This window comes from Mustelus asterias, unplaced genomic scaffold (assembly GCF_964213995.1).
Source record: "Mustelus asterias unplaced genomic scaffold, sMusAst1.hap1.1 HAP1_SCAFFOLD_44, whole genome shotgun sequence".
In the NCBI taxonomy this organism is placed as follows: domain Eukaryota; kingdom Metazoa; phylum Chordata; class Chondrichthyes; order Carcharhiniformes; family Triakidae; genus Mustelus; species Mustelus asterias.
Genome location: NW_027590121.1, coordinates 1,791,378 through 1,818,188, shown reverse-complemented (window position 1 = coordinate 1,818,188; position 26,811 = coordinate 1,791,378). Strand labels below are relative to the sequence as shown.

General features: G+C 46.1%; 1 protein-coding gene across 1 annotated transcript in view; it reads right to left on the bottom strand.

Moving 5' to 3' along the window:
* LOC144482991 (uncharacterized) overlaps nucleotides 1–24,302 on the bottom strand; it is a 160,993-nt gene extending 136,691 nt beyond the window's left edge. Inside the window, exons 1-3 of the mRNA XM_078201817.1 lie at nucleotides 24,247–24,302; nucleotides 8,997–9,108; nucleotides 5,523–6,795 (exon numbers count right to left, since the gene is read on the bottom strand). Of these exons, the coding sequence (XP_078057943.1) occupies nucleotides 5,523–6,445 (923 nt within the window). The 5' untranslated portion in view covers nucleotides 6,446–6,795; nucleotides 8,997–9,108; nucleotides 24,247–24,302. The remainder of the gene's footprint in view (nucleotides 1–5,522; nucleotides 6,796–8,996; nucleotides 9,109–24,246) is intronic.
* Between the last annotated feature and the right edge of the window lie 2,509 nt (nucleotides 24,303–26,811).

The following is a 26,811-nucleotide window of genomic DNA, read 5'->3' as shown; positions in this document are numbered from 1 at the left end:
CCACCCGCCGGCTCCATCCCCCCCTCATCCCCCACCCACCGGCTCCATCCCCCACCCGCCGGCTCCACCCCCCCCTCATTCCCCACCCGCCGGCTCCACCCCCCCCTCATTCCCCACCCGCCGGCTCCACCCCCCCCTCATTCCCCACCCACCGGCTCCATCCCCCCCTCATTCCCCACCCACCGGCTCCATCCCCCCCTCATCCCCCACCCACCGGCTCCATCCCCCACCCGCCGGCTCCATCCCCCCCTCATTCCCCACCCGGCGGCGTCGGATCCGCTGAAAATTCCCACCGCCGCAATCCTGAGCTCCCAGCGGCACTGCGCATGCTCCACATCACAATGACCGGACAGTGATTGACAGCGGTTCCGGACCAAGGAAAAGGGGGCGGGGCTGGAGGACCGAGCGGGAGCGGCTGGTCCTCCAACAATCAGAGTGAATGGGGGCGGGGCTGAGTCCGGATCTCCCTCATTGTCTGAAACTCTGCATCATTGTGAAAGTTGCTCTGTGTCAAACTCCAGGGGAAAACTGGATCTTTCTGTTTGTGGCTTCAAACAGATGGAGCCCTGTGGGTGCGGAGCAAACAGATGGAGCCCTGTGGGTGCAGAGCAAACAGATGGAGCCCTGTGGGTGCGGAGCAAACACATCAACATTTATCACTGAGATAAAGACAGTAAATGTTGGAAAATCTCAGCAGGACTGAGCATCTGTGGAGAGAGAATAGAGTAAGAAATTTCACACCACCAGATTAAAGTCCAGCAGGTTTATTTGGTAGCAAAAGCCACTAGCTTTCGGAGCGCTGCTCCTTCATCAGGTGACTATAAAGGAATATCAGTTAAATATCAGTGACTACAAAGGAACAACTTGGTGGGAAGTTAAAAAGCAGGACCCCGAGGGTAGTCATCTCAGGATTGCTACCTGTGCCACGTGCCAGTGAGGGTAAGAGTAGGATGCTCAGGTGGATGAACACGTGGCTGAGGAACTGGTGTAGGGGGCAGGGTTTCAGATTTCTAGATCATTGGAACCTCTTCTGGGGCAGGTGGGACCTGTACAAGAGAGATGGGTTACACCTGAACTACAAGGGGACCAATATACTTGCAGGAAGGTTTGCTAGTGTTCTTGGGAAGGGTTTAAACTAGATTTGCAGGGGGATGGGAACCAGAGTGCCAGAGCAGACAGTGGAGCTGGGGTGAAAATAAATGATGTTAATAGTTCATGCAAAATCACAAATAGAAGGGCTGTGTGTGGAGTTGGAATGTTATGGTGAGGTTGTATAAGACATTGGTGAGGCCGAATTTAGAGTATTTTGTGCAGTTTTGGTCACCTAATTACAGGAGGGATATTAATAAGGTTGAAAGAGTGCAGAGAAGGTTTACAAGGATGTTGCCGGGACTTGAGAAACTGAGTTACAGAGAAAGGTTAGGACTTTATTCCCTGGAGCGTAGAAGAATGAGGGGAGATTTGATAGAGGTGTATAAAATTATGATGGGTATAGATAGAATGAATGCAAGCAGGCTTTTTCCACTGAGGCTAGGGGAGAAAATAACAAGAGGACATGGGTTAAGGGTGAGGGGGGAAATGTTTAAAGGGAATATTAGTGGGGGTCTTCTTCACACAGAGAGTGATGGGAGTTTGGAATGAGCTGCCAGATGAGGTGATGAATGCGGGCTCACTTTTCACATTTAAGAAAAACTTGGACAGGTACATGGATGAGAGGGGTGTGGAGGGATATGGTCCAGGTCAGTGGGACTAGACAGAAAAGTGGCTCAGCACAGCCAAGAAGGGCCAAATGGCCTGTTTCTGTGCTGTAATGTTCTGTGGTTCTAACTGATCTTAAAACCAATCTTTTTCATTCTGTAGGGAGGGGGCGCGCTGAATCAGTTTTAATGGGGTTTTATATTTGTTTATACAATGTGGGCATTGCTGGCTCGACCAGCATCAATCGCCCACCCCAAATTATTCTTGAGAAGGTGATTGGGGCTGCCTTCTTGAACTGCAGATTTGAAGTTACTGTCAGATCAGCCGTGATCTAATTAAATGGGTCAAGGGGCTGAATGATCTACTCCTCTCCTATATTTATAAGTTTGCCGCAGTCGAAGATGCTGTTACGAAGGGATTTCCAGGATTTTTGATCAGCAACAGTGAAAGGACAGCAACATGATTCCAAGTCAGGATTGTTTATGTCTTGGGTGCCATTGTTTTTCGGTAAAGGGTCTGTTCCTCTGCTGTACTGTTCTTCGTTCTTTGATAATGTCAGTTGTCCATGTTGCCAATTATCTGCTGCCCTTGTCTCTCGGTGGTAGAGTTTGTAGGATTGGAAGGTAAAGGTCGCAGTGTTGGAAGGTACTGTTGAAAGTTAAATTATATTAATTTCTTCAGACTAAAAAGTGGAACTCAGGTGAAGATTTGGTGGGGAGATCTAGATCCGAGAGGCAGTATTTCAGAGTTTATCACTGTGATGGCACCAATCCCATTGCTATCTGTTGGCAAGACTGATGGAAATATTTAAAATGGAGACCATTGGAGGATGAGGTACAATGGAATTTGTGAACTATCTGAGGATAATGGTGAGGGGAAAGGAAGGGATCAGGAAAGCAGCCAACACTTCATGTTGTTCCAGGAGAAGTGGGGTCAGGTTGTGTAGATGTCAGGTTTTACGCAGCACTCAGTCAGTCTGGATGGAAAATCTCTGAATCACTCAAATCACTCAGTTGGAAACTCGGAGACCTATCATTGCTCGGAGGAAGGTTGTGTTGCAACTGATGAGAAGCAGCTTCACTCAGATACCCACATCCTCATGCACAAAAACGAACAAACGCAGCCATCCTCCCACCCACCCACCCACGTGATGTACCAACTGACTCAAGAGCAGCTTCTTCCCTGCTATCCGACTTTTGAATGGACCAACGTATATTAAATTGATCTTATTCTACACCCTCGCTATGACTGTAACACTATATTCTACACCCTCTTTTTTCCTTTCCCCCGATGTACTTTATGAATGTATGTTTTGTCTGTATAGTGCGCAAGAAACTACCTTTCACTGTATCCCAATACATGTGATAATAGTAAATCAAATCAAATCAAAAACTCTCACATGAAACAGGGCCTGTCCCATTGGGTGGACAACACCAGCTAACATGACTAAAACTGAGGATAAAGTATTGGTGTCTGTAAGGGCTGAAACAATACCCTTGACTCTTGTTGATCTGTGGCACCAAGTTCAAGACTCCTTCATGAATCATCCTCTTGGCCTCTAGCCTGTCAACCCCCCATGAGAATCTTATATGTTTCAGAAAGTTCACTGCTCATTCTTCTAAACCTAATGATTAGAGGTGCAACCTTTCCTCAAAAGACAATGAGTTGGATTCTCCGGCCGCGCTCACCCCAAAACTGGAGAATCCTGCCCGAGGTCAATGGGCCTTTGTGGTCCCCCCCCCGGCCCGCGACGATTCCTGTGGTGGGCGAGATGGGAGAATTCTCACCTACACCTTACAATCTTTCCTCAAAAGACAACACCTTCATCTGAGGAATGGACCTTCTCTGAACTCATTCCAAGGAAAGCATGTCATTCCATAAGTAGGGAGACCAGAACCTTACACAGTATTCCAGCTGCTATCTCAGCAATGTCCTGTGTAGGTGCAGCAAGTTCCCTTTTTCAAACTCCACTCCTTGCAGTAAAGTCCAACACTCCATTTGCCTTCTTCTTTACTTGCTGTACCTTCATCCTATTTTTTCACGATTCATGTACAAGGACACCCAGATTCCTCTCTATGGCAGTATTCTTCAGTTTCTGTATATTTAAACAATTTTTTGCTTCTCTATTCTTCCTGCCAAAGCGGAAAAGCTCCCACTTTCCCGCACTATACTCCATCTGCCATTTTTCTGTCCATTCAGGTAACTTATCTGTGCCCCTTACAGATTTTTTGTAACAACCTCACAGCTTGCTTTTCTACCTATCTTTGTATCATCAATTCTGGCTTCATCCAAGTCATTGATCAAGGTGGCTGTTTTTCTCTCTCTCAGTTGTGGGTGATATTTGTCTCTATTCTCCTGGAAACTGAATGAATCTTGTTCCAAACTGGGTTCAATATCAGACATTTCAGGGAGTCAGGAATCATTCGCCCCTGAACCTACACTGGTAAAACCCCAGACAGTTCCTCAGTAAGGATTTTTCTGGTTCCTCACCATATATTAGTCAGGATACTGAAACCCAGCTTTTTTACAGTCCACTCCTGGAGGTCCCACTCCCTGAGCCGACAACATTCAGCAGTGTCAGTGCTGAAGTTTCACAGTGGGAGTGATTCCCAGAGTAACTGTCAATCATCTCACCATTGATGTCCAGGTTTGTGTAGTTTTAGTTATCCTGATGTCTAACACACACACATCAATAAAACAGGGAATTCCTGCAAACAAACTGCAGCTTCTTCTCTATCTGGAAATCCAATGTTTGTTGAATAATTGTCCCAGTGGTTAACAGGCTCCTGTGAACTCATCCAACTCGTATTTTAATACTGACTTTAACAAATATATTTTAAATAGGTTTATTTTAAATGAGTTAAAACCAGCCTTAAAATGGTATGTATAACAACCATGGTACTTTTCAGACTGGAAACTTTAACCTGCTGTTTCACTTTCATTTAGGAGCAGATTCCAGTTTTACACCAATCTCTGATTCATGTATCCAACATTCACCGTCATTCTAAAAACAGAAGTTGCTGCAAAATCTCAGTACGTCTGACAGAATCTGTAAAGACAGGAACAATTAATGTTTCCAGTTGAATGTGACTCTTCTTCAGTGTCAAAACATTAGCTCTGTTTCTCTCTCCAGAGATGCTGTCAGACCTGCTGAGTTTTTACAGCACTTCTTGTTTTTATTTACGAGTTCAGGACTCAGACAAGACAATCCACAATACAAATCTTACAACTGGGCCAGGGTTTATTAACATCAGCAGAAACAGACACCAATGAAAATGGTTGGGACCTCGATGAGATTAACAGCAAAATTCAGTCCTTGCAATCACTCGTGAACATGATGGTGTTTCAGCAGGTGAGGTGACCGAGTGAATCCCTTCCCACACACGGAGCAGGTGAATGGCCTGTCCCCAGTGTGAATTCGCTGGTGCTTTACCAGGTTGGATGATTGACTGAATCCCTTGCCACAATCAGAGGTGGTGAATGGTCTCTCCCTGGTGTGAACTCGCTGGTGCCTCCGCAGGCTGGATGAATCAATAAATCCCTTCCCACAACTGGAGCAAGTGAATGGCCTTTCTCCAGTGTGACTAGGCTGGTGTTTTAGCAGGTTGAATGACTGAGTAAATCCCTTCCCACACTCGGAGCAGATAAATGGCCTCTCCCCATTATGAATTCTCTGGTGTTTCAGCAGGTCGGATGAATCAGTGAATCCCTTCCCACAATCAGAGCATCCTCCCCATTGACCAACTGTGAGAATGAACAAAATGCAGTCCTGGATGTAACTGAGAGCAGAAACAATAACAGCAGAATCCAACCCCTGGAATCACTCGTGAACTCGTTGGTGTCTCAGCAGCTGGGATGAAAGACTGAATCCCTTCCCACACTGAGAGCAGGTGAATGGCCTCTCCCCAGTATGAACTCGCTGGTGTATCCGCAGGCTGGATAATCGAGTGAATCCCTTCTCACACTGAGAGCAGGTGAACGGCCTCTCCCCAGTGTGAACTTCATGGTGTCTCTGCAGCTGGGATGACCGAGTGAATTCCTTCCCACACTGAGAGCAGGTGAATGGCCTCTCCCCAGTGTGAACTCGCTGGTGTCTCTGCAGCTGGTTTGACCAAGTGAATCCCTTCCCACACTGAGAGCAGGTGAATGGCCTCTCCCCAGTGTGAACCCGCTGGTGTATCCGCAGGCTGGATGAATCATAGAATCCCTTCCCACACTGAGAGCAGGTGAACGGCCTCTTCCCACTGTGAACTCGCTGGTGTCTCAGCAGGCTGGATGGATTACAGAATCCCTTCTCACACTGAGAGCAGGTGAATGGCCTCTCCCCAGTGTGAACCCGCTGGTGTATCCGCAGGCTGGATGGATCACAGAATCCCTTCCCACACTGAGAGCAGGTGAACGGCCTCTCCCCAGTGTGAACTCGCTGGTGTGACTGCAGGATGGATAACCGAGTGAATCTCTTCCCACACTGAGAGCAGGTGAATGGCCTCTCCCCAGTGTGAACTCGCTGGTGTTTCTGCAGGGTGGATAACCGAGTGAATCCCTTCCCACACTGAGAGCAGGTGAACGGTCTCTCCCCAGTGTGAACTTGCTGGTGTGACTGCAGGATGGATAACCGAGTGAATCCCTTCCCACACTGAGAGCAGGTGAATGGCCTCTCCCCAATGTGGTTGCGCCGATGAGCTTCCAGCTCATTTGGGTATCTGTATCTCTTCGCACAGTCCGCACATTTCCATGGTTTCTCCATGGTGCAGGTGTCCTTGCCTCTCCCTTGGGTGGACAATCAGTTGAAGCCTTGTCCACACACAGAACACGGGTACAGTCTCTCCCCGCTGTGAATGGTGTGATAGTTATTCAGGCTGTGTAACTGGTTAAAGCTCTTTAGTCAGTGCACTGGAAGACTCTCACTCCAGTGTGGCCGTGTGTTGGTGTTTTTCCAGTCACACTGATGTTTGAAATCTTTTCAAATCAACAGACTGGACAACCATTTCTCCTTCTAGATTCAAAGGCCGATGATATTCAGCTCCCATGGAATATGACTCTGTCAGATCTGACGTGACGTTTGAGATTTCGGCCTGTGATTCCTCTTTCAATATCCTGTAAAACAAGTTTACAAAAGTCATCAGTATCAGTACAGGATAGAAATTCAGAACAGACAATTCTAGTTTCTATCGAACATTCTTTCCTATTTCAGTCCCAAGAAGCTGTAAATCGCCATCCCACACACTCTCCCTCCATTCTCACTCTGCTGTATCTAATATTCACCCTCCCAATTCTCCTGAAGGTGCTGATTGACAGATCCATGCTCACTGCTTCTTGTCCTGGACACAGAGACCATAACAAATAGGAGCTGCAGTCGGCCATTTGGCCCATCGAGCCTTTTAAACTATTCAATGAGATAATTCGTTCATCTACCTCAGCATCATTCTCCCCACACTAAACCCATATCCCTTGATATCCTCAATATCTAGAAACCAATCAATCGCTCTCTTGCAAGTAGTTGATGACTGAGGTTTCACTGTCCTCAGGGGTTGAGAATTCCAAAGCTTTACCACATCCTTGAGTGAAGAAATCCCCCCACATCTTAGCTTTTGCTCCATCTTCTTGTCTGTTCCCCATAACCCTTGACACCCTTGTCATCAAAGATCTGTCTAACTGGAATATATTCAATGATCTTCAGCCTCCACTGGTCCCTGTAGAAGAGAAATCCAAAAGACGAACAGCCCTCTGAGGGAAGAGACGTCTGGAAATATATATATATACAGGGGGATCTTCATCAGTTGATCGGTTAAGGAAGTGAGCCGATGATTGGCAAATGGATTTCAGTACAAATAATACAGAGCACAGAGGCACAACCTCAGGCTAAAGGGACGATCCTTTAAAACAGAGATAAGGAGGAATTTCTTCAGCCAGAGAGTGGGGAATTTGTGGAACTCTTTGCCGCAGAAGGCTGTGGAGGCCGGGTCATTGACTGTCTTTAAGACAGAGATAGATAGGTTCTTGATTAATAAGGGGATCAGGGGTGATGGCAAAAAGGCAGGAGAATGGGGATGAGAAAAATATCTGCCATGATTGAATGGCGGAGCAGACTCAATGGGCCAAGTGGCCTAATTCTGCTCTTATGTCTTATGGTCTTAAGTGTGAGTGTTGCATTTTGGAAAGTCAAACCAGGGTAGGACTTATACAGTGAATGGTAAGGCCCTGGGGAGTGTTGAGGAACAGAGGAACCCAGGAGTACAAGTATATTGTTCGTTGAAAGTGATGTCACAGGTAGACAGAGTGGTGAAGAAGGCATTTAGCACACTGGCCTTCATCAGTCAGGGCACTGAGTATAGGAGTTGGGACATTATGTTATAGTTGTATGAGTCGTTGGTGAGGCTGCACTTGGAGTATTGCGGACAGTTTTTGTAACCCTGTTATAGGAAAAACATTGATAAACTGTAAAGAGTGCAAAGAAGATTTATGAGGATGTTGCCGGGACTAATGGGTCTGAATGATCATGAGAGGTTGGACAGGCTCGGGTTTATTCCTTCGAATGTAGGAGAATGTGGGGTGACTATATTGAGGTGTATTAAATAATGAGGGGCATAGATAGGATGAACCCACATTGTCTTTTTGCCAGGGTCGGGGAATTGAAAACTAGAGGACATAGATTTAATATGAGAGGGGAATGATTAAAAGGGACCTGAGGGGCAACTTCTTCATGCAGAGGGTGATGTGTACATGGATTGAGCTGCCAGAGAAAGTGGTTGAATGTTCAAACAGCAGGTTTAAACATTTAAAAAGCATTTGGATAAGTACATATCTCTCTAATCCTTTCCAATTCATGAGCCAAACACGGGCATTTGGGACTAGCTGGGAGGGCACCATGGTTGGCATGGATCAGTTGGGCCTAAGGGCCTGTTTCCGTGCTGTATTGCTCTATGACTCTATGTGCTGGCTGCATCAGCATCTACTGCCCATAACTCATTGCCCTTGAACTGAGTGGCTTGCATTGCTGGGGGATGTGGTAGATTTCCTTCTTTAAAGGAAATTATTAAATCAGATGGATTTTTACAACAATTGTCATCAATGGACTTCCAATTCTAGATTTTTACTGAATTCAAATTTCAACATCTGCCACTGTGGGATTCGAACCCAGGGTTCACAGTGCATTGCCCTGGATCCCTGTATTACTAATCCAATAACACTATCACTGCACCATTGCCTGCCCATCCATGGTAAAGGAGTCACAGTAGCCCGAGATCCATGGAATCAGAGCATGCTCTAAATTTAACTTAATGCTCAGTAGCACTCACCCCAAAACCATTTCACTGTTTTCAACATTTTAAATCCGCTGGAGTCTACATCTGCAAAGATCTCAGAGAGATTGGTGTCCGGGAAAAATGTTGCAATCTTCAAATCTTGTCCCTGTAAATGAGGAAAGTTATAGGTGTAATTCAAGGTTAGAAATTCAAGACAGACAAACATTTCTTTTGGTCTGAGTTTGCTGTGTGTAAATCTTTCCCTTCTAATCCCCTGTAAAAGGAGTTTCCAAAATCCATCAGCATCTGTCCAGAACAGAAATTCCAAACATTCACTCCTCCTTTAACCTGGCACAGAATTACTTCAGCTGGGACAAAATTGCAGTGGAGGCAGTTCAGGGAAGATCCAGTTGGTTGATTCCTGAAATGAGGGGTTTTATCTTTCAGGTTGAGCAGCTTGGGCCTGTACTCTTTGGAGTTTAGAAGACTGAGAAGTAATCCTATTGAAATATCTGGGAATTTAAGGGCGGCATGGTGGCTAGCACTGCTGCCTCACAGCGCCAGGGTCCCAGGTTCAATTCCGGCCTTGGGTCACTGTCTGTGTGGAGTTTGCACATTTTCTGTGCACTGTCTGTGTGGGTTTCCTCCAGGTGCTCTGGTTTCCTCCCACAGTCCAAAGACTGTGGTTCGGTGGATTGGCTATGCTAAATTGACCCTCGTGTCAAATGCATGGGGTTGTGGGGATGGGGCTTGGGTGGGATTGTGGTCGGCACAGACTCGATGGGCCAAATGGCCTGCTTCTGCACTGTAGGGATTCTGTGATTCATATGATATAAGGTGCTTGACAAGGTAGATGCTGAGAGGATGTTTCCTCAGGTGTGGGAATCAAGTAAAAATAAAGGATCTCAAATTTAAGATGAAGATGAAGAGAGATCTTTTCTCTCAGCGGGTTGTTGATCTTTGGAACTCTGTCTTCACCAGTGAGGATTGGAGGCAGGTCATTGAATATATTCAAAGCTGAGGTTTTGATCCACAAGAGAGTTAAGGGTATGGACGGGCTGGGGGTAGCAAAGTAGACATGATCTTATTGAATGATGCAGCAGGCTCGATGGGCCGAATGACGGGCTCCTGTTTCGAATTCTTATTCCGATGTTCTTGGATAGCTGCGCATGCGCCCTGCTACCTATTGTCCCTCTGAAGATAGAGGTTCGGAACCAGCCCCCGAAACCACGCCCATTGTGACCCGTCACAGACAGCAGCGCATGTGCCCTCCTTCCCCGCTGAAACAAGATGGCGGCCGATAACCGGGGCCTGTTCCCGAGATAAAAGCCTGGGAGCTGTAAACCCGGGACCTGCAGGGTCTGATTCGGGCCGTGCAGCCTACAGCGGATGTTTGTGAAGCCTCCGCTCGCTCCCTCCCTACCCCAACTCCCGGCTCCACTTCTCCCGCAGCCCAACCGACTCACCCGCTGAAAAAAGCGTCTCCCGCATTCAGGACTCTGAGCAGTGACACTGCGCATGCCCCAGATACAGCACTGCGCCTGCGCAATAGGCTCCTGTGGAATGACTATAGAACATAGAACATTACAGCGCAGTACAGGCCCTTCGGCCCTCAATGTTGCACCGACCTGTGAAACGAATCTAAACCCATCCAACCTACACTATTCCAATCTCATCCATATGTTTATCCAATGACCCTTTAAATGCCCTTCATGTTGACGAGTCCACTACTGTTGCAGGCAGGCATTCCACACCCTTACTACTCTCTGAGTAAAGAACCTACCTCTGACATCTGATCTATATCTATCACCCCTCAATTTAAAGCTATGCCCCCTCGTGCTAGCCATCATCATCCGAGGAAAAAGGCTTACACTGTCCAACTTATCTAATCCTCTGATCATCTTGAATGCCTCTATTAAGTCACCTCTTAAACTTCTTCTCTCCAACGAAAAAAGCCTCAAGTCACTCAGCCTTTCCTCATAAGACCTTCCCACCATACCAGGCAACATCCTGGTAAATCTCCTCTGCACCCTTTCCAATGCTTCCACATCCTTCCTATAATGCGGCGACCAGAACTGTACGCAATAGTCCAAGTGCGGCCGCACCAGAGTTTTGTACAGCTGCAACATGACAGCATGGCTCCGAAACTCAATCCCTCTTCTAATAAAAGCTAACACACTGTACGCCTTCTTAGCAACCCTATCAATCTGGGTGCCAACTTTCAGGGATCTATGCACATGGACATCGAGATCTCTCTGCTCATCCACACTACCAAGTATCTTACCATTAGCCCAGTACTCTGTATTCCTGTTACTCCTTCCAAAGTGAATCACCTCACACTTTTCCACATCAAACTCCATTTGCCACCTCTCAGCCCAGCACTGCAGCTTATCTATGTCCCTCTGTAACCTGCAACATCCTTCCACACTGTCCTCAACTCCACCGACTTTAGTGTCATCCGCAAATTTACTAACCCATCCTTCTACGCCCTCATCCAGACCATTTATAAAAATGACAAACAAAAGTGGCCCCAAAACAGATCCTTGCGGTACACTAGTAACTGAACTCCAGGATGAACATTTCCCATCAACCACCACCCTCTGTCTTCTTACAGCTCGCCAATTTCTGATCCAAATCTCAAAATCACCCTCAATCCCATGCCTCCGTATTTTCTGCAATAGCCTACCGTGGGGAACTTTATCAAATGCTTTACTTAAATCCATAAACACCACATCAACTGCTTTACCCTCATCCACCTCTTTGGTCACCTTCTCAAAGAACTCAATAAGGTTTGTGAAGCACGACCTTCCCTTCACAAAACCGTGCTGACTATCCCTAATCAAATTATTAATTTCTAGATGATTATAAATCCTATCTCTTCTAATCCTTTCCAAAACTTTGCCCACAACAGAAGTAAGGCTCACTGGTCTATAATTACCAGGGTTGTCTCTACTCCCCTTCTTGAACAAGGGGACAACATTTGCTATTCTCCAGTCTTCTGGCACTATTCCTGTAGACAATGACATAAAAATCAAAGCCAAAGGCTCTGCAATCTCCTCCCTAGCTTCCCAGCGAATGCTAGGATAAATCCCATCCGGCCCAGGGGACTTATCTATTTTCACACTTTCCAGAATTGCTAACACCTCCTCCTTATGAACCTCAATCCCGTCTAGTCCAATCGCCTGTATCTCAGTATTCTCTTCGACAACATTGTCTTTTTCCTGTGTGAATACTGACGAAAAATATTCATTTAGCGCCTCTCCTATCTCTTCAGACTCCACGCACAACTTCCCACTACTGTCCTTGACTGGCCCTAATCTTACCCTAGTCATTCTTTTATTCCTGACATACCTGTAGAAAGCGTTAGGATTTTCCTTGATCCTACCTGCCAAAGACTTCTCATGTCCCCTCCTGGCTCTTCTTAGCTCTCTCTTCAGCTCCTTCCTGGCGAACTTGTAACTCTCAAGCGCCCTTACTGAGCCTTCACGTCTCATCTTTACATAAGTCTCCTTCTTCCTCTTCACAAGAGATTCAACTTCTTTAGTAAACCACGGTTCCCCCGCTCGACCACTACCTCCTTGCCTGACAGGTACATACTTATCAAGGACACGCAGTAGCTGTTCATTGAACAAGCTCCACATTTCAATTGTGCCCATCCCCTACAGATTTCTTCCCCATCCTGTGCATCCTAAATCTCGCCTAATCGCATCATAATTTCCTTTCCCCCAGCTATAATACTTGCCCTGCGGTGTATACCTATCCCTTTCCATTGCTAAAGTAAACGTAACCGAATTGTGGTCACTATCACCAAAGTGTTCACCTACCTCCAAATCTAACACCTGGCCTGGTTCATTACCCAGTACCAAATCCAATGTGGCCTCGCCTCTTGTTGGTCTATCTACATACTGTGTCAGCAAACCCTCCTGCACACATTGGACAAAAACTGACCCATCTAAAGTACTCGAACTATAGCATTTCCAGTCAATATTTGTAAAGTTAAAGTCCCCCATAACAACTGCCCTGTTACTTTCGCTCCTATCCAGAATCATCTTTGCAATCTTTTCCTCTACATCTCTGGAACTTTTCGGAGACCTATAGAAAACTCCCATCAGGGTGACCTCTCCTTTCCTGTTTCTAACCTCAGCCCATACTACCTCAGTAGACGAGTCCTCATCAAACATCCTTTCTGCCACCGTAATACTGTCCTTGACTAACAATGCCGCACCTCCTCCTCTTTTACCACCTTCCCTGATCTTACTGAAACATCTAAACCCCGGAACCTGCAACAACCATTCCTGTCCCTGCTCTATCCATGTCCCCGAAATGGCCACAACATCGAAGTCCCAGGTACCAGCCCATGCTGCAAGTTCACCCACGTTATTCCGGATGCTCCTGGCATTGAAGTAGACACACTTCAAAGCACCTTCCTGCCTGCCGGTACACTCCTGCGACCTTGAAATCTTATTCATCACCTCACCACTCACATCCTCCTGTACACTGGAGCAGAAATCCAGGTTCCCACCCCCCTGCCGAATTAGTTTAAACCCTCCCGAAGAGCATTAGCAAATTTCCCCCCCAGGATATTAGTACCCCTCTGGTCCAGGTGAAGACCATCCCGTTTGTAGAGGTCCCACCTACCCCAGAATGAGCGCCAATTATCCAGGTATCTAAATCCTTCCCTCCTGCACCATTCCTGTAGCCACGTGTTCAACTGCTCTCTCTCCCTATTCCTCTCCTCACTAGCACGTGGCACGGGTAACAAACCAGAGATAACAACTCTATTTGTTCTCGCTCTAAGCTTCCACCCTAACTCCCTGAATTTCTGCCTTACATCCCCATCTCTTTTCCTACCTATGTCATTGGTGCCTGTGTGGACCACAACTTGGGGCTGGTCCCCTTCCCCCTTAAGGATCTTGAAAACACGATCCGAGACATCAAAGACCCTGGCACCTGGGAGGCAACACACCAGCCGCGAGTCCCTCTCGCTCTCACAGAATCTCCGATCTGTCCCCCTAACTATGCAGTTCCCAATGACTAATGCTCTACTCCTCCCCCCCTTTCCCTTCTGAGCAACAGGGACAGACTCTGTGCCAGAGACCTGTACCCCATGGCTTACCCCTGGTAAGTCGCCCTCCCCAACAGGATCCAAAACGGTATACTTGTTATACAGAGGAACGGCCACAGGGGATCGCTGCACTGTCTGCTTCTTACCCTTTCTAACAGTCACCCAAGTATCCTCATTCCTAGGAGTATGAACCTCCCTGTAGCTTTTATCTATAACTGTCTCTGCCTCCCGAATGATCCTGAGTTCATCCAGTTCCAACTCCAGATCCCTAACACAGTCTTCAAGGAGCTGGAATTGGGTGCACTTCCTGCAGGTGTACTCAGCTGGGACACTAATGGTGTCCCTCACCTCACACATCCCACAGGAGGAACATTGCACTGCCTGCACTGACATCCCTGCTAACTTCCCGAACTAATAAATGAAAGAGAAAAGAAAAAGAAAAAGAAAGCTCACCTGCTCTCACGCAGAGTCTTTTTTTTTAGGTTAGAGGAGGAGGGAGGGTGGGAGACTCTACACGTGTAGAGTCTCGGGTTACCTCCCCGTTCAAATTTAGTGGGCAAAAAAAAAACCGTCCCAGGTCTCCCTACGGCTGACGTCCGGTTTCCTGTTTCTCAGGAAAAAAACAACTCCGAAAAAAGTAAGTAAAAATAAATTCAGCTTATCTTCCAGTTCTGCCCTCCAAAAATCACTCCCCTCTCTGCCCGCTTCACCGGAAGAATAGGGCACGTTCACAACCGCAGGGGCACCTGGGAATTAACAGCGCCATTGTCAATCAAAGACATAATAGAAAATTATCTTGTGCAATTGAGATCAATTAATTTTTTAAAATACATTCCTCTGAATTTGTGCACTGCCATTCTCCATTTCTAAAATTGATTTAAACCAGTGCTCTCCTGTGGGAACACCCTGAGTTTTTAAAACATTTCTCACTGGTTTCCCCCCTCCCCCCCCGCTCTCCTGAAGGTGCTCATACTGATTGGGTAAATCCCCCAGAAACTGGTTTATTTCACTTTCTTTCTCCTGAGACTGAATATTCTGTTTTATGCAATGATACATCACAGATGGAAACCATTTGGCTCACGTTTCCATGCTGTAAACCTCTGTGACTTTATCCTGCCCAGCCGGGCTCTCTTTAAGATCGATCCAATTAATTCCACAGCCCTGCTGGCAGAGTCAGAACAATGTATATTTACTGCAGCAATGCAGGAGGTAAATAGAGAATGTTTTTAGTTGTATATTTCTCAGACACACTCACCCCTGGAAAGATCAATCGGCCGGTGTACCAAGCAAATATTAAGGTTCCACTTAAAATTAAAACAGAAGGTGCAGAAAAAAAGCAGCAGTTACCAGGGCCGAGTTTATGGTCAAAATGATGGTGCTGAGCTGCCTTTAGAAAATAACCAGCAATCCAACAAGTCACTCACAATATTGAATCAAACAAAATTGATCAAAGATTCAGATAAAGTATTCTGTTTTCCAACATGATGCTGTGATATTTTGTGATGGTTTCAATGTTCTCAAAACTACTTGGTGTAGTCCTGGTTTATTTTATACTCACTCCCACCCATCGCTGTCCATGAAGCACATTACCCCCACTCTGATTCTCCATCCCATCACAGACAACTCAGTCACTGACTGGAAATTAGGGCTTTTAATGACAGCTCTGACAGCCTGGAATGCACCATGAGGCAGAATCAACCCGAGCTCACAAACCCCAGACAGTGAACATTATCCCCCCCCAGACCCGAATATAAAACAGTGAACATTATCCCCCCAGACCCGAATATAAAACAGTGAACATTATCCCCCCCAGACCCGAATATAAAACAGTGAACATTATCCCCCCAGACCCGAATATAAAACAGTGAACATTATCCCCCCTAGACCCGAATATAAAACAGTGAACATTATCCCCCCCCAGACCCGAATATAAAACAGTGAACATTATCCCCCCAGACCCGAATATAAAACAGTGAACATTATCCCCCCCAGACCCGAATATAAAGTGAACATTATCTCCCCCCCAGACCCGAATATAAAACAGTGAACATTATCCCCCAGACCCGAATATAAAACAGTGAACATTATCCCCCCAGACCCGAATATAAAACAGTGAACATTATCCCCCCCAGACCCGAATATAAAACAGTGAACATTATCCCCCAGACCCGAATATAAAACAGTGAACATTATCTCCCCCAGACTCGAATATAAAACAGTGAACATTATCCCCCCCAGACCCGAATATAAAACAGTGAACATTATCCCCCCCAGACCCGAATATAAAACAGTGAACATTATCCCCCAGACCCGAATATAAAACAGTGAACATTATCCCCCCCCAGACCCAAATATAAAACAGTGAACATTATCCCCCCAGACCCAAATAAAAAACAGTGAACATTATCCCCCAGACCCGAAGATAAAACAGTGAACATTATCCCCCCAGACCCGAATATAAAACAGTGAACATTATCCCCCCCCAGACCCGAATATAAAACAGTGAACATTATCCCCCCAGACCCGAACATAAAACAGTGAACATTATCCCCCAGACCCGAATATAAAACAGTGAACATTAACCCCCAGACCCAAATATAAAACAGTGAACATTATCCCCCAGACCCCAATATAAAACAGTGAACATTATCCCCCCCAGACCCGAATATAAAACAGTGAACATTATCCCCCCCAGACCCGAATATAAAACAGTGAACATTATCTCCCAGACCCGAATATAAAACAGTGAACATTATCCCCCCCAGACCCGAATATAAAACAGTGAACATTATCCCCCCCAGACCCGAATATAAAACAGTGAACATTATCCCCCCAGACCCGAATATAAAACAGTGAACATTATCCCCCCAGACCCGAATATAAAACAGTGAACATTATCCCCCACAGACCCGAATATAAAACAGTGAACATTATCCCCCCAGACCCGAATATAAAACAGTGAACATTATCCCCCCCAGACCCGAATATAAAACAGTGAACATTATCCCCCAGACCCGAATATAAAACAGTGAACATTATCCCCCCCAGACCCGAATATAAAACAGTGAACATTATCTCCCAGACCCGAATATAAAACAGTGAACATTATCCCCCAGACCCGAATATAAAACAGTGAACATTATCCCCCAGACCCAAATATAAAACAGTGAACATTATCCCCCCCAGACCCAAATATAAAACAGTGAACATTATCCCCCAGACCCGAATATAAAACAGTGAACATTATCCCCCCGAGACCCGAATATAAAACAGTGAACATTATCCCCCCGAGACCCGAATATAAAACAGTGAACATTATCCCCCAGACCCGAATATAAAACAGTGAACATTATCTACCCAGACCCGAATATAAAACAGTGAACATTATCCCCCCCAGACCCGAATATAAAACAGTGAACATTATCCCCCAGACCCGAATCTAAAACAGTGAACATTTTGCCCCCCAGACCCGAATATAAAACAGTGAACATTATCCCCCCCAGACCCGAATATAAAACAGTGAACATTATCCCCCAGACCCAAATATAAAACAGTGAACATTATCCCCCAGACCCCAATATAAAACAGTGAACATTATCCCCCCCAGACCCGAATATAAAACAGTGAACATTATCCCCCCCAGACCCGAATATAAAACAGTGAACATTATCTCCCAGACCCGAATATAAAACAGTGAACATTATCCCCCAGACCCGAATATAAAATAGTGAACATTATCTCCCAGACCCGAATATAAAACAGTGAACATTATCTCCCAGACCCGAATATAAAACAGTGAACATTATCCCCCAGACCCGAATATAAAATAGTGAACATTATCTCCCAGACCCGAATATAAAACAGTGAACATTATCTCCCAGACCCGAATATAAAACAGTGAACATTATCCCCCAGACCCGAATATAAAACAGTGAACATTATCCCCCAGACCCGAATATAAAACAGTGAACATTATCCCCCAGACCCGAATATAAAACAGTGAACATTATCCCCCCCAGACCCGAATATAAAACAGTGAACATTATCCCCCCCAGACCCGAATATAAAACAGTGAACATTATCCCCCCCAGACCCGAATATAAAACAGTGAACATTATCCCCCAGACCCGAATATAAAACAGTGAACATTATCCCCCAGACCCGAATATAAAACAGTGAACATTATCCCCCAGACCCGAATATGAAACAGTGAACATTATCCCCCAGACCCGAATATAAAACAGTGAACATTATCCCCCAGACCCGAATATAAAACAGTGAACATTATCCCCCCAGACCCGAATATAAAACAGTGAACATTATCCCCCAGACCCGAATATAAAACAGTGAACATTATCCCCCAGACCCGAATATAAAACAGTGAACATTATCCCCCAGACCCGAATATAAAACAGTGAACATTATCCCCCAGACCCGAATATAAAACAGTGAACATTATCTACCCAGACCCGAATATAAAACAGTGAACATTATCCCCCCCAGACCCGAATATAAAACAGTGAACATTATCCCCCAGACCCGAATCTAAAACAGTGAACATTATCCCCCAGACCCCAATATAAAACAGTGAACATTATCCCCCAGACCCAAATATAAAACAGTGAACATTATCCCCCAGACCCCAATATAAAACAGTGAACATTATCTCCCAGACCCGAATATAAAATAGTGAACATTATCTCCCAGACCCGAATATAAAACAGTGAACATTATCCCCCAGACCTGAATATAAAACAGTGAACATTATCTCCCAGACCCGAATATAAAACAGTGAACATTATCCCCCCCAGATTTGAATATAAAATGGTGAACATTACAGTGCCGGCTCGCCCAGTAAATGGCTGACAGAATAAAACAGCATGTTCCTTGATTTGTTCATAATAGGTAGTGATTTTCTTTTCAGCAGCCCACACTCACAAAACCAAAAATACAATGTTTACTGTGATTACAGATTGGGCAGCACTTGCTGAACAATCCTGAGTGTGCTAATAGCTACACTCAATCAATTGAAGATAATCAACAACAAGAACAAAGAACAAAGAACAATACAGCACAGGAACAGGCCCTTCGGCCCTCCAAGCCCGCGCCGCTCCCCGGTCCAGGATTGAATCCTGAATCCAGGATCCCCGCCCAATTTTCCAGCCTATCTACATACCAATATCCTATCCACCGAGCTGTCCCTCACAGCTACGATGCTTTGTTCATCACAACCTATTAACTCACCCCCACACCCCCATTCCAGACCATGTGATCTCCAGGGAGAGGCGAAAACCCAAAGTGAAAACCCCAGGGCCAATATGGGGAAAAAAAATCTGGGAAATTCCTCTCCGACCCCCTGAGGCGATCGAAACGAGTCCAGGAGATCACACTGGCCCTGATCGGAAAATGCTTCCCAACCCTATTAATTTCCACTTCCACGAACACCATATGAATTCCCTGCCCCCGAGACAGGTTCCCAACTATCCGCAGTCTCGCTCTGTACTGGCACCAGCAAGATGATCATAGAATGAAGCCTTGAAACGAGAAACAAAGAACAATTAGCCCGCGCCGCTCCCTGGTCCAAACTAGACCACTCTTTTGTATCCCTCCATTCCCACTCCGTTCATATAGCTGTCTAGATAAGTCTTAAACGTTCCCAGTGTGTCCGCCTCCACCACCTTGCCCGGCAACACATTCCAGGCTCCCACGACCCTCTGTGTAAAATATGCCCTTCTGATATCTGTGTTAAACCTCCCCCCCTTCACCTTGAACCTATGACCCCTCGTGAACGTCACCACCGACCCGGGGAAAAGCTTCCCACCGTTCACCCTATCTATGCCTTTCATAATTTTATACACCTCTATTAAGTCTCCCCTCATCCTCCGTCTTTCCAAGGAGAACAACCCGTTTCCCCAATCTCTCCTCATAACTAAGCCCCTCCATACCAGGCAACATCCTGGTAAACCTCCTCTGTACTCTCTCCAAAGCCTCCACGTCCTTCTGGTAGTGTGGCGACCAGAACTGGACGCAGTATTCCAAATGCGGCCGAACCAACGTTCTATACATCTGCAACATCAGACCCCAACTTTTATACTCTATGCCCCGTCCTATAAAGGCAAGCATGCCATATGCCTTCTTCACCACCTTCTCCACCTGTGACGTCACCTTCAAAGATCTGTGGACTTGCACACCCAGGTCCCTCTGCGTCTCTACACCCTTTATGGTTCTTCCATTTATCGTGTAGCTCCTCCCTACATTATTCCCACCAAAATGCATCACTTCGCATTTATCAGGATTGAACTCCATCTGCCATTTCCTTGCCCAAATTTCCAGCCTATCTATATCCTTCTGTAGCCTCTGACAATGTTCCTCACTATCTGCAAGTCCTGCCAGTTTTGTGTCGTCCGCAAACTTACTGATCACCCCAGTCACTCCTTCTTCCAGATCATTTATATAAATCACAAACAGCAGAGGTCCCAATACAGAGCCCTGCGGAACACCATGAGTCACAGGCCTCCAGCCGGAAAAAGACCCTTCCACTACCACCCTCTGTCTTCTATGACAAGCCAGTTCTCCACCCATCTAGCCACCTCCCCCTTTATCCCATGAGATCCAACCTTTTTCACTAGCCTACCATGAGGGACTTTGTCAAACGCTTTACTAAAGTCCATATAGACAACATCCACAGCCCTTCCTTCGTCAGTCGAGTTCATAATACGGCTCAGTTACATTTGCGAGAAGTGACATACATATATATATGCAGCGATCCTTTCCCTGCAAACAAAAGCCTTGTACCTTTTTTGAATTTCCCAGAAGCTTGAGAAACCTACAATCTCCTCTTGGTTTCTCCATGGCAAAGCTTCAAGTCAATGAGAGTTCACCAATTAGCACCCTTTTCTCCTGTAGTATAAATTGCAATCATTTAAAATTTGGCATTCTTCCGTTTGTCCTGATGAGTGCATGCTGAAAAGATTCAGCAACATGTCTCTCTTTTCAGCAATATTCAAGTTCAGTACCAACAAGTATCTGTGCATTGTTTTATGTTCCTTGACAATTTAATGTGATCGTGGAAGTGTCACTGTGAAGAATGTGTAAGTCAGTAAGAATTGTCAGCATTTTCTCATTGGAAATCTTAATCAGTGGAATCTTTCAGACACTGAATTGTCGTTTGTACCAAACGTCAATTTCAGATTGAAGGAAAATGTATTATAAACAAGTTCCTGTAAAGAGTTCCTGAATAAAACAAACAAAAAAATCACAGATAGTACGTTTAAAAGGGGACACAACAGCCCTGAAAATCAGTGACATCTCAGAATATTAAAGCAGAATTCCAATTGTAGGGATTGTTAATGTCAGCAGAAACAAACCAATATTGTCAGAATTTCAATCCTGAATGTGATTAACAGCAGCAGTAACTCAGTAACTGCAAAACCTAACTCCTGCTGACAATTGTGAACTTGCAGATGTGTCAGCAAGTGGGATGACCGAGTGTATCCCTTCCCACACACAGAGCAAGTGAATGGCCTCTCCTCAGTGTGGGTGAGCTCGTGTAAATGCAGGCTGCCAGACTGAGTGAATCCCTTCCCACACACGGAGCAAGTCAATGGTCTCTCCCCAGTGTGAGTGTGCTGATGTGCAGTGAGGATTGATAACTGCCTGAAACTCTTTCCACAGTATGTGCAAATAAATGGCTTCTCCTCAGTGTGAATTCGCTGATGTGACAGGAGGCCGGATGAATTGGTGAATTCCCTCCCACACATGGAACAGGTGAACGGCCTTTCCCCAGTGTGAACTCGCTTGTGTGCACTGAGGTTGGATGAAGACCTGAACCTCTTTCCACAGGAAGTGCAGCTGAACGGTCTATCCTCTGTGTGAACTCGCTGGTGTGACAGCAGGTTAGATGACAGAGTGAATTTCTACCACACACAGAACAGGTGAATGTCTTCTCCCCTGTGTGAATTCGCTGGTGTGACCAAAGACCGGATGGTCCAGCAAAATCCTTCCCACACAAGGAGCAGGTGAACGATCTCTCCCCAGTGTGAACTCGCTGATGTGCACCGAGGTTGGATGAATATGAGGACCCCTTTCCACAGGTGGAGCAGCTGTATGGCCTCTCCTCAGTGTGAATTTGCTGGTGTAAGAGCAGGTGGGATGAGGTAGTGAATCCTTTCCCACACACGGAGCAGGTGAATGGCCTCTCTCCAGTGTGACTGTGTCTATGGTTTTCCAGCAAGTATGGATAATTGAATTCTTTACCACAATCCTCACATTTCCACGGTGCAGGTGACTTTGTGTCTCTCAAGGTTGGATGATCAATTGAAGCCTCATCCCATACGGACCACGTTTATGGTTTCTTCTCACTGTGAATAGTGAGATTTTTTTCAGGCTGTGTAACCGGTTAAAGCTCTTTTCAGTCAGTTCACTGGAACACTCTCACTTGGGGGTGTGAGTCTCGGGTCTTTTTCTGCCACATTGAATTTTTAAAATTTTCTTCCACTGACAAAACAGGCAATGATTTCTCTCTCCACTGTAAAAAGCAATCATACTGAGGTCACGATGAATCAAATGGTTCTGTAGACCTTGACCTAAAGTTTAGTTTGAGTTTCCTATCCTCTTCTAGTTCCCTGCAAAAAGAGCTTAAAAAACGAATTCATAACAGACAATTCGAGTTTCCATGGAACACTTCTTCATCTCATTTATCTTGAGCTGTAATCCCCATCCCACACACTCTCCCTTGTCCCTGGTCTAAATCAAACTCCTTGCCCCATCTCCACCATTTCATGTCTCCACTCTGAGACCAGCTCCCTCTGCCTTGTCACTCTGGCTGGATTCAGTTCTCCAGACCATGTGCAGATTGACTGTACAACCAAGGAGTCAATTATTTTCTTTTAAGGTCAGGGGACATGAAGTCCCACCGACTCTGTTGTTACCACAATGGCCACACTTCCCCTGCTCACCACTGAAACAACAAGGTGACCGTTAACACGGACCTGTTCCGAGGAAAGGCTCCATTTTATTTGTGCCACAGCACCAGGGGAATTACCTCCTGCACAGGCACAAAGGTATCATCAGTCACAGGAAGTAATGGCAGCTGGTGTCTCAAACCTCATTTTAACATTTGCTCCCAGACATTCTAAATTACATTTGAAATACAAACTGACTTCTGGCATTATGGAATAAATTAAAACATAATCATTTTCAGAATGACCATTCCCGAGAATCAATTCCCAAATCAGTAATATTAAAATTCTCATCAGAAATACATTGGAAAAATGGCTATTTTAATGGACATTTTCACAAACGCTATAAAAATGATTTTTCAAAACAAATTAATATTTTCTTCAACAGATGAATAATAATTTAATAAAACAACCACCCAGTGTGGGGTTCAGGATTCTAACTCAGGGTTTCTGAGCTCCAGGAACCACTAACTGAACCAGCCGGGAATTGTCTCCACAAAACTTCCCCAACTCCCTCCCGGGAAAAAGCTGCAAACCCGGGAGCTGCAGCTTTTTACTGGGGGTGTTGGGGCCTCCAGCGGGTGTTTGTGAATCCTCCCCGCCCACCTCCCAGGGTTTCCTTCCTTCCCAGAGATCAGAGTCCTCATTGATTTGAGGCCAAAGTGTAACCTCTTATTTATTGTCCCCCTCCCCCATCCTCTGATGTGAACCATCCTCCAGTGGCTGAGCCAGGATGGGGCCGTTAACCTGGGCCTGTTCCCGGGAGGGAGGGAGAAGCCCCGCAGCTGCAAACCAGGGAGCTGACAATGATTCTGAAGGGTTTGCGGATCCACAAAGTGTTTCCAAACCCTCCCAGCCACCGCCTAACGCTGACTCCGCTTCTCTGGGACAAACAAGCGCCAAGGACAGCAATGACACTGCGCATGCTCCACATCACAATGCCCGGGAGCTGATTGACGGCAGCTCCGGACCAATAGGAGGGGGGGCCGGGACTGGAGGACCGAGCGGGAACGGCTGGTCCTCCAACCAGTCAGACTGATTGGGGGGGGGGGGGGGAGCTGAGCCTGGAGCTCCCTCTGTCTGCGCGTGCGCTCGGCCGCACACTGTCAAGATGGCGGTCGTTCACCCGGGCCTGAATCGGGGGAAAAGCCCGAACAACTTTTCAACGGTTCAAATATCGAATCCGAGCTTCCCATTGGGGGCTTGCGGCCTACACGGGACTTTTATGAAGCCTCCAAGTCCGCCCACCCACCGGCTCCATCACTCATTCCTGATTTACCCGGTGTTATCGCCCGGACTGAATATTTCCTCAACCGCCTCAATCCCCAGTGATCGGCACTGCGCATGCTCCAGATTACCACAGTGCAACTCGCCCTCAGCCGCGCCCCTCATTCACTCCGATTGGTTGGAGGACCAGCCGCTCTCGCTCGGTCCTCCAGCCCCGCCCCTCATTCACTCCGATTGGTTGGAGGACCAGCCGCTCTCGCTCGGTCCTCCAGCCCCGCCCCTCAATCACTCCGATTGGTTGGAGGACCAGCCGCTCTCGCTCGGTCCTCCAGCCCCGCCCCCTCATTCACTCCGATTGGTTGGAGGACCAGCGGCTCTCGCTCGGTCCTCCAGCCCCGCCCCCTCATTCATTCTGAATGTTTTGTCTTCTCCCAAAACCCAAGGCCATCTTTCCCAGAACTACATTTTTGAATTCTCCAATCAGGTTTCTGCCTTGTCACATTACTGAAACAGCTCTTATCAAAGTCCGCACTGACATCCTATGTGATTGCAACAAAAATGAACTTTCCCTTTTTATCCTCGACCTATTTGCAGCCTTTGGCAAGGTCGCCCACATCATTCTGCTCCATCCCTCTCCACTGTCGTCCAGCTGGGTGGGGCTACTCTCTCCTGGTTCTACATGGACGGCACGGTGGTACAGTGGTTAGCACTGCCGTCTCAAGCACCAGGGACTCGGGTTCGATTCTGGGTCACTGTCTGTGCAGAGTCGGCACATTCTTGTCTGTGTGGGTTTCCTCCGGATGTTCTGGTTTCCTCCACAGTCCAAAAGATGTACTGGTTAGCATTGACCATGCCAAATTCTCCCTCAGTGTACCCAAACAGGCGCAGGAATGTGGCGACTGGGGGATTTTCATAGTAACTTCATCGCAATGTTAATGTAAGCCTACTTGTGAAACTAATAAAGAAATATTAAACTTTAAACCTATTCTTCTCTCTTCAATCAGAGTCAGAGAATCACTTATAATATCTTCCCTTCCCATTCCCACACTTACCTCTGGTGTCTCCAGAGGCTTGGCCTCTCATTTCTTATCAACATATTCCCATCAGTGACATCATCTGAAAACAGTGTCAGTTTTCACATTTACTCTGTTAAAGAGACAATATAAATGTAGAGTGTTGTTATTGTCTGATAATGATAGATCAGGAATATCACAAACATTTTAAATGTTCATTCCACATTTCTATTTATTCTCAGAGTCTCAGTCAGGAACAGATCCCAATTTAACACCAATCTCTGACTTCACATCACATTTCCAATATTCACCATTGTTCTTCCTGACTCTAAACCCAGTTGTAAAGGAGTTTCTGTTCTGCCTCCAGGACCACTGAACCATGGAAGAGCGTGGCTGGGACACATTTCTTACACACCTCAGGTTACACAGCCACATGTTCAGTCCTGGATGTCTCTAAAAGCAGCAATGACAAACTCCAAATCCTACAATCATTTGTGAACTTGCTGGTGTCTCAGAAGGTCGGATAACTGAATGAATCCCTTCCCACACTCAGAGCAGGTGAATGGCCTCTCTCCAGTATGAACTCGTTGGTGTCTCTGAAGAGTAGATGACTGAGCAAAGCTGTTCCGACACACAGAACAGGTGAATGGCCTCTCCCCAGTGTGAACTCGTTGGTGTACCAGAAGGTCGGACAACTGACTGAATCCCTTCCCACACTCAGAGCAGGTGAATGGCCTCTCCCCAGTGTGAACTCGCTGATGTCTCAGAAGTTGGGATGACTGAATGAATCCTTTACCACATACAGAGCAGAGGAATGGTCTCTCCCCAGTGTGAACTTGCTGATGTGTCAGAAGGTGGGATGACCGATTGAATCTCTTCCCACACACAGAGCAGAGGAACGGCCTCTCCCCAGTGTGAACAAGCTGATGTGCTACCAGATGCTTCTTGCTTTTAAACGTCTTCACACAATCAGAGCATTTAAAAGGTCTCTGATCACTGTGTACAAGTTGATGGTCAGTGAGGTGGGATGACTGAGTGAATTGCTTCCCACAGACAGAGCAGGTGAATGGTGGCTCATCAGTGTGACAATGATAACGTTTTCTCAGCTTTGGGTAATTGAAGCCCTTCCCACAGTCCCCACATTTCCACAGTTTCTCCATGATGCCAGTGTCCTTGTGACTCTCCAGATTGGACAATCAGTTGAAACCTTGTCCAAACTGTACAGTTTCTCCTTGCTGTGAATGCTGTGATGTTTTATCAGGCTGTATAACTGGTTAAAGCTCTTTCCACAGTCAGTTCACTGGAACACTCTCACTCAGTGCTTTTCCAGTCAATTGTTTCAAAACTTCCAGTTTGAAATCCTCAGACAGAACAAAGAAACATTTCTCATTCCACATTCAAAGGTCCACAATATTCAAGTGCTGATGAATCAAGTGAGTAGATGTTGGATGTCATGTTTGGTTTGATGTTCTTGTTTGGAATTCCTCCCTTTCTCATAGCCTGTAAGAGGAGTTTATAAAATTAATCCTCGGAAGTACAGGACAGAAATTCTGAATAGACAATTCTGATTCTGTGGAACATTTTTTCCTCACTTGTTCACTTAT